At 42.2% G+C, this 12680-nt stretch overlaps 1 protein-coding gene across 2 annotated transcripts; it reads right to left on the reverse strand.

Annotated features, from left to right (window-relative positions):
• Positions 1-2866: 2866 nt before the first annotated feature.
• On the reverse strand, positions 2867-11264 carry spartb (spartin b). Of its 2 annotated transcripts, none has more exons than XM_041940529.1 (8): positions 10973-11259; positions 9540-10363; positions 7786-7983; positions 6256-6397; positions 5943-6137; positions 5692-5850; positions 5509-5599; positions 2867-4504 (listed from the first exon to the last, which is right to left on the reverse strand). In XM_041940529.1, the coding sequence occupies exons 2-8, from the start codon at positions 10356-10358 to the stop codon at positions 4300-4302; spliced, it is 1809 nt and encodes a 602-aa protein (XP_041796463.1). In that variant the 5' UTR covers positions 10359-10363; positions 10973-11259; the 3' UTR covers positions 2867-4299. The 2 variants fall into 2 exon arrangements, with proteins under 2 accessions (XP_041796463.1, XP_041796464.1); XM_041940530.1 differs by lacking the exon at positions 2867-4504 and adding an exon at positions 4514-5317 and having other exon boundaries at positions 10973-11264.
• Positions 11265-12680: the final 1416 nt, after the last annotated feature.

Below are 12680 nucleotides of genomic sequence, written 5' to 3' on the forward strand. Positions count from 1 at the left end.
TCATACACACATTATGAAGTAACATGTCACACCCATTTCATGCTCCCTGCTAGGTCTCCAATTCAATCTTCACAGCAATTCATTTTACATGCATTTGCAGTGGATAGCAAAACATCAACAGAATAAGCCTGTTTGGGGATCTTAGCTGAAAGGTTACTGTGCATGAGTAAAAAAAAAAAAAACGTTAAACTCAAGCAATGAAACCGTACAGAACATATGGTCTCCTTGCTCTGGTGCAGTCGCTCTTACCTTTGAGGTGAGGACAGGACAGATGCAATAGAACGTGTATCTATAAGCGCAACTTATCTCAATGAATCATTTAGTGATTTAAAGCCGAGGATGAACCATGCGTTCCTTTGTTGCCCCTGTGATGGTGCTCTGCCTGCCTGCCGTGCGTCTACTCTGCTGTGTGTTCACATGCAGAGAGGAGGCAGGGCTGTAGCCGGTGTCCTCCACCCTCCCCTACTCCTCTGCCATTGCGGTGATTTACACCGGACCGCTCGGCTGACAGCGCTCCTCGTGCACGTTGCTGTCAGAGCGCGCGCTCACGGTGCGTGCATGTGAGTCGTCCGCGTCGAGGTTAACCTGGTGACCGAGCCGAGCAGGTAACAGCACGAATGCGATGTGCCTTCCTGTCTGTCCTTTTCGGAGACAAACTCACGCGCAGGTGCGGGTGATGTAATTGATTGGTTCAGTCACACCAGCGCGTGATGAGTGGCTGAAGGACGCATTCCACACCGGAACTAATAAACATGATTATGTCTGAGCAGAAGACCACCTGATAGGGAGTTTGCGCATGTTTCTGTATCCAAACCATGGCAGCAGACCGTCAGCGCTTCATAGGCCTCCATCCAGCATGAATACTGCATGTGGGAGCGGGTCTAGGACACACACTGAGCTTTTGTGGCCGTCAGCATTTTTTTAACCTGATGGAAACACTTATTTTATTATGGGGCTTTTATCCAGCTGGCCTGCTGAAGGCATAATTTACTTATCCTCAAAGTTTGGAAGGTTATTTAAAAAAAAAAAAAAAAAAAGTCCCAGTTTGCTGATCAGGCTGTCCAACTAAAAGATCTTGACAGACAAACTTGTGACTTTTTTCCAACACCTTCCTCTCTATTGTATCTTACAGCATTATGGGAACATGAATCTGTTTTCACTGAGTCTTTGTTTCTCAGTAGAGTATAAAGATAAAGTCTAGACTCTCTCTAAGGGTCTACAGAGGGAGTCATATACTGGACACACTGTGATATTAAGCTATTTAATAGAACGTACTTGACTTCACTTGTTTAAACCTTAATATGTGCATCAGTTGTTTTGAATATTAAGGAGACATCAGCATGGATTCAGGGCTGTGTTTACCTGCTGGCGCAAACGTGATCTTGAATATGACCATGCTAGGAGGGACAGAAACAGAAACAGAGGTTGGGTTTCGACTTTACAGATTGTGTCATCAAAGTTGCTGAAGTTCTATGTTTTTAAATTTTTTTATAATTAATTGAATGGTGACACTCTGAACAATAATTTCTCTTGTCACACATTCACAAATTCTATTTTTCATATTTTTCCAGTCTTCAAATCAGAACATCTTGCCAATGCTTCTGTGACCTTCCGACCTTTGTCAATGATCTGCCAGGCATGACCACCACAGACCTCACTGCAGTGTCTTCTGTCTAAAGTTACTAGCAAGAAATGTTGTGACAATTTTCATGATTTATTGCTCTGTTTTGTTTTTGCAGGTGAATGAAGTGGCTGAGAAGAGCACACATAAGATCCGGAATAAAAGTAATAAATTAACTCCAAATCATGTCTCAAGAAGTTGCATTCACCAGTCGGCATGTTAACGAGCAAATCAGCCATCTCTGACTATAATCAATCCTGTGACAATGGATCAATCGCTTCCTCCAGCTGATGCCCCACCAATACTGTTGGACAAATCGGCTGTTCCCCGGGGACAAACGCTGCCAGTGTGCCAGGATCAATTTCTCCCTGCCTTGTTTCAGTCAGTGGAAAATAACATTTTTTTTTTTAAACCACAGATGGACCTGCACCTATCTCCAGGCCATGTGTCATGTCACTCCTGGCCTGGTGGATAGTCCATCCGAACAGACTACATAAACAAATGTCATCATATCCCGGAGAGCACAGAGTCACATTGATTCACCTCTGGCCCAGCTGCAGTGTTTCAGCAACAGATTCTACAAACTGACCACTCGTCCCTTCGTCTGTGTTTCAAAGTGCAGCTTCAAGTTCTGATACCTGGATGCCTGAGAATGGAAATCGGCCAGCGTCTCATGTTCTGCGTTCAAGACTCCTCCAGGAAAGCGACCTCTGTAGTAGCTGCCCTTTGACAGACAGTCCAGTTTGTCTTTACTAGCTGTTGGATGTTGTGCTTCCATGATGCTAGTCTTGTAAATGGTTGGATAATATGTGATTGACAATATGTGTAATTTACAGTATACATCAGCTTTGAATGGTCAAATATTAGAGGAATAGGTGTTTATTTTATGTGAAAGAGTTACTGTTTTTTGAAGGGCTCACATTATTGAACTAGAGCCACATTGTTCTGATTTGCTTGAGGGGGTCTACATATGCAAATACATGTCTATATTCTGTAGCAAACCAATGAGTTTGCTGTGACAAAGTCTAGTCTAGAAAGTCTGGTGCTATGCTGCACACAGACCTAAATATATGTATGTTTGACTGAATAAACGTGCTTGCAGATGGCACTTTCTGAGGTAAGTAAAGCAGATCACTCATATTTTATTGCATTTTCCATTTGACTATTTCAAAAATAGTCAATCCATGTAAGTGGATTATTTGTGTTACATAAATGGGAAACCATTTGGGGATTGTTGTTTTCTTCACTTAATTTATGAATAATAAACTCAAATAAAGCCAATGTTTATCTCTGACATGAACATGTTAGTTTGGCTAAATGTCTAATCAAACCGCAACAGGAATCTTATTCATTTTCAGGTTTTTGAACAATTAGAACTGAATTTGTATTGAGTGAAATTAAAAAAATAATTTTCTGAAAACACAACATTTAACAGTCTTCACTGTATTTCACACTTCGTACAGAGGGATTATTCCAGCCCTGGTTATGAGACAATAATTAAGAAAATATTTTGAGATTTTCCTCTATTGATGTTCCTATTCATAAGAAAAAGAATTTGCAGAATAAACCGCGAGTGTGATAAGAAATACTGGGGTAACTAACATATTGTAAAACATACAGCCACTAGATGGCAGTATTACGCTGACAAATTCAATATGGTGTTACTGGATGTAAACAGAATAAAACTGCTCAAATCCATCCTGCTCTTATCACCAATCCCTAAATCTTCAAAAACAATGAATTTCTCATTCACTTAAATATTTTATTTTTCCAAGAGTGTTCAGGTGGAAAAGGAATCTCAATGCAACTGAAGAACTAAAAGACATCTGAGAAGTACATTCACCTGCTGAGCTCTTAAAGCTGGAGTTTAAAAAGAAAAAAAAAAAGACTAGCTGGTTTGGAAACAAAGTTAGCATCACACTTCAAAAATCACATTTTGTTAAGTGTTTAAAATCTACATTTTTTAAAATAATATAGACATTAATATTCTGAAGATATGTGGATCAAACTCATCTGAAATGAGAGGACAGCACTGCAGATTGTAGCAGAACACAAAAATAACGAGATCTGGACCCTCAGACTCGCAGTGGAGAGGCATTAACGTTTTAGTAAGCCTCATTCAAAGCAGTGAAGGTCTAACATAACACTACATAACAGACTATATTTAAGTTTCACAGCTTTAGATTTTTGCATATCATTTGGTTTTTGCAGGCAGTCAGCAGCTGTGATGACTTCTCATGTTAAACACCACAGGGGGAAACAACAGTATCGCAGACTTTTTTTTTTATATCTGAAGATACTGATATATAGTTCAGATTTTTTAGAATTCATTCAAAGTATATAAATTGCACTTACCCTTCTGGGGAAAAACCTCAAACACACAGATGCTTCACGAAGGTTAGGAAAGTTTTGTGTTTATAATCTATATACTGCATTTATGTTTTAATGTGGGTTATCTAATCTGGTGTGTTTCTTCATTTAGGTCCACATACCTTATTTTAAATAGAGATTAAAGTGCTTAAGATCTGTATCAAACTATAGGATATGCATATAACAGTAGTTATTTTGTAAATATAGAACTGTTTTATAAATAATGAATATTAAATAGATTTATTTGACAGAAGAATACAAATTATGCTTTAAGGCGTTGCTGAGGGAATGAGGCAGGGCACTACCGGCTATTTGTCCGATTTCTCCAGTTGCTTTCCGTTCTCCGGTTTTTCCTGAAGATTGTAGTCTTCCAAAATGGCCTGCGCTGTGTGCTTGCCAGTCCTTTTCACCACAGCTTTGATCCCCAGGTTGTCAACATTGAAGGCAGTGATACCGACATTAATGGCAGAATTGACTGCGTGGTCTGTGGCTTGTCCTGCTGCTGCCCCATACCTTCATCAGAAGTCAGATCGGATGAGGGGTCAGAGGAAGAGGCGAGAGACAGAGGTTTTGGGGAGAATTAATTAATATGCAGTGCAAGGATTGCAAAGATGCCATGCTGTATGTGAATTTTGATGTGGAGATGACACCCATGCACGTGTACAATCTTAAATTAGGAAGTTTCTGACTGCCAGAAAATGGATTTTTATCACTTATCCACTAAGATTCAGAAAATAAGGGTGGCCAGTATGGAGATAATGGTTATGGTACATATAATTTCTTCTCACAACTGTTAACATATATTGAAATTGAATAAAAAAAAATTTAATTAGAAAATGGCCCAGGAGTGGGAAAGTTTGGCTAATCCAGTTAATTAAATACTGGACGAATCAAGGTACTTCACTTATGGGGAAAACTCTTGATGGTTGACAAATATGTCCTGTATTATCTCACAATATACATCTTCAATCAACTACTTTCTGTAGATATTTTGGTTATCATTGGAACATGGGCCACCAATTCATACAATATGGGAGGATTTTAAAATGAGGCAGGACAGAAATGTTGCAAATTTTCCATCAGAAACATTTGAGAAATCAGTGAAAAGCAGGACCATCGTGAGAAGTAACACAGGGGAGGGCAGTGAATTCAGACAGCACAGAAGACTTTAGAGAGCTTTGTGCAACAGCCAAATCATTCAAAAACAACAAACTCAGACTCATGTCTCATGCTTGTGATTAGTGCAGTTAAATAGCTGTGTATAATTAGGGAAGATTACATTTCTCCTCATTAGGTGGGTCAAAGATGTTTTGTAGACCCCTAAATCTGCAAAGCAAATTGAAACGTAAAGTAAGAGAGTGCACAAGTGGTTTCCAATGTGTAATGCAAGAGGTCGTTTGCAAAGAACACATCAAAAACCTGTTTAGCAAGCAGTGTCGAGTAAATATTTGCACTACGTTATATTAAAGCAAGTGACAGTGAACAGACAAGTAGATTGAGATGGAAGGAAGACGTACTTGTGTTTTACGGTGGTGACTGTCTCTGACGCGACGCTCGTTGTGATGTTCTTTGCTGCGACTTCCAAACCAGTCCACATGGTCGCAAATCCTGGACAAACACACAAAATACAAAGCCACACTTTAGTGCTCCTCTTCCTCACAGCTTCCTCTTCGAGAATATAAAGTGCAGCTGCACTCTACCTTGCACTCCACTGGCAGCCACCACCATGGCTCCATCGATGTTGGAACGCCCATCCTTGTCTTTCCTCATTGACTCTGGAATCAGCTTGCCGCCATGTTTTTTCACGTGTGGCGCCAACTCTCGACCCACGCAGCCAGCGACCGCACACACTCCGTCCACTGCGGTGACACAGCATTACTCAATTAGAGGTCCGCTGCCAAATAACCACGCAAGGTCAGTGAAAGATGCTGAGCGGGGACAACTTAGTCACCTAGAAACTGGCTGACTTTGACAGCTCCCCCTGTCGCTTGCTTGGCAACATGGAGGCCTTTGGTGACTGTGGGGCTGACGTGGGTGGGTTTGTCCTCCGGGGTGATGTGTTCTCGGAGTTTAGACGCCCCTTTGTGAATGGCCTTGCCTGTGAACTCAGCTCCTTTCACCAGGCCCCAGCTTAGCCAGGACGCACCTGAGTGGACAGCAGGGTCACACGGGGCGAGTCACGCGGCTTCTCGTCTTTCCCAACTAACTGTTAACAAACTAAAGCGGAAAGATGTTTTGAGGGGGAAGATGCAGTATGAGCTCACCTGTCAGGATCCCATTTGCCACCTTTTCGCTCCACTCGGGCAGAGGCTTATCCTCCTCTGTCTCCGCCGGCACAGTCTCCTCAGGTGTGGCGATGGACACCTTCTGACTGAGATTAACGGTTTCTGCAGCTTCATCTGGAGCCTGACCATACAGACACATTGGTTAGCTAAGATGAAGACAGACAACGTGGGCTGAAAATAAGTTGTCAGCCAGAACCTTTGAACTTGTCTGCTACTTTGTGCAAGCTGTACACATCTCCATTCAAACGCTTGCCTCCAAGTAACCCCCCCCAATTCTCACAATAGCTCCTCTGAGCATTCTGTGCTACTTGCTACAATGTGCTATTTGTTTGCCACAGAGAGATTGCCATTTTAAAATGTCTCTGCGCAGTCAGAAAACAGCCTCCCTTTGTGCTGAAAACCTTAAATCTTCTACTTGGCCCAAAAATGAAAACAACCAAAAAGTGCCTACTTGCTGATAGGGAATCACCTCCATCAGAGAAGATAACTAGCCTGACTGCAGACATCAGAAACGACCTTGTTAGGCATCGATCTGAGCCGGCGTCTCTTCCTCCGTCATGGCTGAACTGGCACTTGTCTTTCAGCTGAAGCTCTGAGGTTGTTCTAGCTGCTGCAGATAAGAGCATTATAACTGATTAATTCTCCTCACCTGCCTGTCTCAAATCCCCACAATGCTGAGGCAGGGGTAACTTGGAGAAGTGTGCCAGCTCAGATGGAAAGAGGAGCAAGAGTTTCGTGCCAGGCCAAAACAATTAGAAACTCCGCAATCTTCTCAGTTTGCAGTCTCGAAGCATCGTGTAAGCAGCAACTACACTTGTTTTGATGGGAGGAACAGATTTAATATCTGCAGTGTTTCCTATGCTTGCATAATTTGTTTGTAATATTCGACTTGGAGGAGGGTGGAGGGTGTTTAGAGACTGCCAAACATCAGTGAAATCACAAGCTAATTAACAGCACTCGTCTGTCAGTCTGCGTATCAACACAGAATTTATAAGAAGGACAACATCATTATGTGTGAGGATGAATCTATTTAGGTGACCTAAAAGCATTATTTATTTAAAGCACAGGCTTTCTAGTATTACATTAATATTATGGAACGATTAGGCTGATAAATGGGATGTAAGCTTTCAAAGAATACGCAAAATGATGCACCCGTTTTCACATGCCTGTAACTACCACCAGCGGCAGGGCGACTTCACAGTGTCACTTTGCCTAAAATAGCTCTCTATGTCCCCCACTGGCACAAGAGGATTTGCCAGAAGGCATTGTGTACCAACTCTTTGGTGACTACAAATATTTATGTAATATCCTTGATGTGAAAACAGTGGAAATACATTTGAGATTACAATTTCTCTGAGCTTTCAGCCAGTGAGAAAAACAGCATAAAAATGAATGGCATTAAAAGAGCTGTGTTGATGTACATATAGAGGCACCATTTGAACTGTGTTCCCCAAAGAATGTTCCAACATGTGTCGTGCTGTTGCAGATCTGAATCACAGCAGCGCTGACCTGAACCCTGAGATCAGTCATCTGGGACAGCAGGTCCTCGAACAGCGCTCTGTCTGCAGCAGGCAGCTCAGAGGACAACACCACTCCCACATAATAGCCCGGAGCCGGCGCCATCATGTCCGGAAACATAAACACGCCAGTGTTACACAGCAATACTGGAGAGTCCATGGCCATGAGGGGGTAGAGCCAGTCGCACACCTGCCAACAAGTAAAGGAAGGTTCAGGGAAATTAAGAATGAAGGTGGAAAATGTGGTAAGAATTTATATGTGTATGAAGTCATTATGATGTGTATCAGCCCATGTCTCATTCTTTTCTGAACAATGTGCCCTAGTATACAGCAAAGCAGACTGATTGCATTTAAATGGAAGTCAACACTATGAGAGGTGTGCATCGAGATCTGGCTTAATGATTTTGGTTTGTAGATACAACCTCGAAATGCCTTCCACGTCGACGGTGATTCTGATTAGTGCAACACAGTGAAACATCTGAGAGAAGACAAGCCAGAGGACACTGTCTCCCTCTGACTGCTGCATGCCTAACAGGATTACAGGGCACAACAGTGTAAGCAGGGTTTAGATCATTACTTGCACTCATGTGAATCACTGACGTCACCCACTGGAAAAACCACCTGGGAAATCCCCCAGTGAGGAGTCAAATTTCAGTCGCATGATCCACTAATGTCAGCCTATTAGGATGAACGATGCCAAGCAAACAACACGAAATTGCAGGATGAGTTGGCCAAATTAGACGTAGTGTTGATTCAGTCTTTTAACAAAGGACCCAGGATGGTATGTTTGCATGGCTTTGTGTAATTTGTTATCTTATCACTCGCAGTAGTGTTTACACATGACTTCCACGTTTAAAAACCAATCTCGCAGTTCAAAGGCCTGCAGGTCTGTACACCAGCTGAGGACACAGTAACACCAGTGTACCTAAATGTGAGCTGATGTATTTCTGTGCTTTTCATTGGCTGAATGACATCAAGGCAGACGAACAGAAACATCTGGTGAGCGCCTCACACTCACCTGTGAAACCTGTGTGTTTGAGTGGTTTGATCATGTATGTGCCAAAAGAAAAAGATCGGTTATGTTTTTTTTACGGTGATGCAGATGCACGATGCAGAACACTACACTGTTTTGCTGTTATGTTAATAATCTGGAAAAATACAAAAGGCCGGTGCAGCCAGACCCTTTCTGCAAGGTTTCTCTATCATCAAGGATTTTAAGGCAAAAGGGCAGATGCTTGGAAACAAGAACAAGGCTGCACATGAGTAACTTTTTTCTGGTATTTCTCTGCATACTTTGAGCCCCACAATTTGTGTGACATGTGAGGTGTGAAAAAATAGTATAATTTAAATTAAAATATGTGTAGATCACCGAGTCTAGGAGATCTTGACTGATGTTCACTTTTGATCCAGTAATGATCCTGATCTGGGATTCCACAGGAGGATGACATCATATCCATAAACCCAATGGGATTAGGACATTAAGTAAGCGACGCTCACATGATCACGCCCATAGGGTGAGGGACAGAGATCATTAACAATCTCCTCCTGCTGATGACTCACAGTCAACCAAGTCTTTGCCGAGCAAACATCTTACAAAATCAGGTTAAAGGGCACAAGACAGACTTAGGAGGACTGGTGACGCTGCAGTGATCACACTGATTGCATAAAATGGGCATAATGGTGGCTTACATCTTTACACCAGAGTGTTTTAGTGTGTGTGTGTGGGGGATAAATATTTTCTCTTACCTGCAGAAAGGCCGGTGGTCTGTTGGGCATTCTGTCAGAGTGATCACTAGTAAACTTCACCAGCCGCAGGTAGCCCGGGTACGACGGAGCGCTCACTTGCCCTTCAGGTGTGACAAAGAATATCTGTACACCGTGAGGGATGTAGAGCAGCTCCTCTCCGTCTTCACTCATAGTCTGGGAAGATGGTGTCGAGTTAGATGTGCGACTGTAGAACTCGTCCCCAACCAGTGACATTTCTCCTGCATCTGTTCCATATGAGATGGACAGGTGGCCGTCAGCCGCCTGAGGAGAGTACGCTGGGGGCTTTTCGGCTGGAGCATGTCTCGAAAGTGAGAGAGGCAGACCCTCGGTGCTGCATGCAGGCATGCCTCCCACAGCTCCTGCTGCCTGGCCATTAGTGGAGAGTGGGTTTGGTGGAGCTGGCATCTTCTTGGTGGGCAGTGCCGGATAGAGAGCCTCTGCAGGCACGTCCGGGTCAGACACGCTGCTAGCATTCAGGGTTGGTGCAGATTCAGCGTCGCTGCTGGTCTCGAGCATGGCCAGGCGTGTGGTGATGTTGTTCAGCGTCTCCTGCATCTTCTCCTGCATCTGTCTGGCCGATTCCCAGGAGCTGCCGACACACTCCTCACACCGTGAAGGCACACTGATGGCCCTGAGGAGGTGCTGCCGCCCTTGCCTGTAGAGCTCCAGGGCCCGGGTCTTGTCTCCAGCCTCGTCTGCTGTGAGTCCCTTATTGATGCACTCAAAGGCCCTTTCGTAGCCGTCTTTGATCACTTGAAGTCTGGCATTGTCGAATGCATCCTGTTTAGCTTTCTCCATTCCCTCTGAAATGAGGCAGTTAGAAAAAAAACTTTATTTACAATTTACTGTAACAGTGCAAACATGGGCTGACACTGATACATCACATATACATGTTAAACACGTATGTGCACACAACACTACCGATAATGCAGAACACCTACATGAGGGCAGATTGACACCTTTGCTAGAGTTTGACATAATACTTTAAGTTTCTTATGTGTAAACGTTATTCTACTTACATTTTACAGCTTCCTTAACTTCGATCTTAGTGCTAAGATCACCTCACTAACAATCAGAAGTAATTTCCAATCACTTAGAAAAGAATAACACGTGTAATTAAATTCACTTTCGCTAATGATAAGTAACGTTACCTGCTTCACTCTCGCAACGTGCGTTGTTTATGAGTAAAGTAGGTCGCTAAAGAAGGCTAAAACAGGCTAATGTTGGTGATAAAGTTACTAACACAGCAGCAACAGCTAACGTCTCTGCTCACATGAGTCAACCTGTTACGCCATGATGCTATTTTACCAAAGGCAACATAAATATAACACTAAGTAGTCTGTTAACGTAACATGGTGATTATTAGCTAGTTAGCATTAGCTCCTTCATTGGCTAACAGTATACACACTTACCCCAGTTAGCGAAAAACTCCGAAAAACAGCTTAATTAGCCAGCTAGCTAAGTCGTAGCTAACGTTAACAGATCCTCCCAGCTGACGAACTTTAACTTCAATCAGCAGCCGTCTTCCTGAGTGAAGTCGTCGTCTGTTTGAAGTCGTTAGTGGACCTTCTCACGACTCCCAAACGTAGAGTACCGTTCACAGGTGATGTTACACAGACTGTTCTCCACCGTATTGACCTTTCGCAACAAAAGTATCGTGACAGGATGTGTCAACGGTTGGCTTCAACACGACAAAATAACTTGCCCACTACAATGTCATACATCTGCCTCGAGCGAAGCTACGCCTTTCTTTTTATTTTGAAAGTATTCACAGGAAGTGCTTGTATGCTACCATGGCACCATCGACACAAACTTGACTAACTTTATATGTTGCAGTTGGTAAGTGTCACCACTGGATGGCAGTAAAGATTCACCCTAAATCTCTCTGGGTGGCGACCACTCACGCGTTTTAACTGCCATCTAGTGGCCATAGTGTGGAACTGCAACTAATTAAAATTAGTCAAGTTCCCGTCAGTGCATAATAATATATTAATACTTCCTTTTGTATACTATCAAAATATAGTTACCAAAAGAACTAATTTGATGACGCACTGAAATTAGTGCTTATAGAGACAAATGCGTATGAATTAACACACAGATGTACAAATAAGCGTATTAAAGAATGCAAACAATATATTATAAAGCCCTGCACATTGTACAGTAATGCCTTTTGAGAGACCACCTCGGTGTCGAAGACTTACTTCCGGTAAGTACTTTCTAAATACATGGACCAAATTGAAGAGATCGGAAACAGACAAACAAAAAACCTTTTAAATACTACATTCTTTGACTAAAGCCATTTCTATACTGCTAAGAAAGTTGTATTCCCTCATAATTTCCTGGTGTTAAGAGCCAACACTCCCGCTGATTAGTAGGTTGGAGGTGAAGAGGTGACTTCTTTAATGCAACATGTGACCTTTACATCTTTGCTGACCACCCACTGCCGGATTGGAGCAGGGGAATCTTCTTACAGGACCTCTGAATCATGCGATAATCACAAAAAAAAAAACATTGGTCAGAGACAGGAAATGGACACTCTGCTGAAAAATTTGGCATCTGCACTATGGTTGTTAGATGATCTTCCCACTGTTTAAACAACTGTTGCCACATAATTAATAACAATTAAGGTTTAGATGATTCATTAGATACATTTTTGAGTCAAAGGACTGGAAAGTTTTTCCTTCCTTCTTTCAAATTTCTAACCACAAATGTTGATGAATTTGGAAAAAAAACTCTGACACACACTGAAGTGAAAAGTTGTCAGAATCAATCACACAAACTCACTTTAAATCAGCGTATTAAAGCAAAAGAGAAAATTTGTTACACACCTTCAAAACATAGCAGGTCATGCCGGGAAAAGGGACACATTCTGATGCTGCTACTAATCTGCTGTACAAGTACACGAAAAGCTCCCAACTTGAACACCAGAAATATGCAAAATTGATCTAGATAAGAACGTTTTGAACTGGTAGGGACTGGATATGTGCATACTTTTAAAATATTTGTTAATTACAGTAAAACCAAATCACAAACATCACATACTCTTTTTTTCTTTGTTACTTAAGCACATACAAAAAGTAATCATAACTTGACCATACAAGCTTACTTACATATACAGAA

This window comes from Chelmon rostratus, chromosome 7 (genome assembly GCF_017976325.1).
Source record: "Chelmon rostratus isolate fCheRos1 chromosome 7, fCheRos1.pri, whole genome shotgun sequence".
NCBI lineage: Eukaryota > Metazoa > Chordata > Actinopteri > Chaetodontiformes > Chaetodontidae > Chelmon > Chelmon rostratus.

Excerpts from the sequence above, each read along its gene's own strand:
- spartb (XM_041940529.1), bottom strand. The coding sequence starts at position 10,358 with ATGGAGAAAGCTAAACAGGATGCATTCGACAATGCCAGACTTCAAGTG. Across the intron at positions 6,398-7,785 it reads TGACTGATCTCAGGGTTCAG|GCTCCAGATGAAGCTGCAGA; the intron begins GTCAGCGCTGCT and ends CTGTATGGTCAG. Across the intron at positions 5,851-5,942 it reads CAAAGTCAGCCAGTTTCTAG|TGGACGGAGTGTGTGCGGTC; the intron begins GTGACTAAGTTG and ends GTGTCACCGCAG.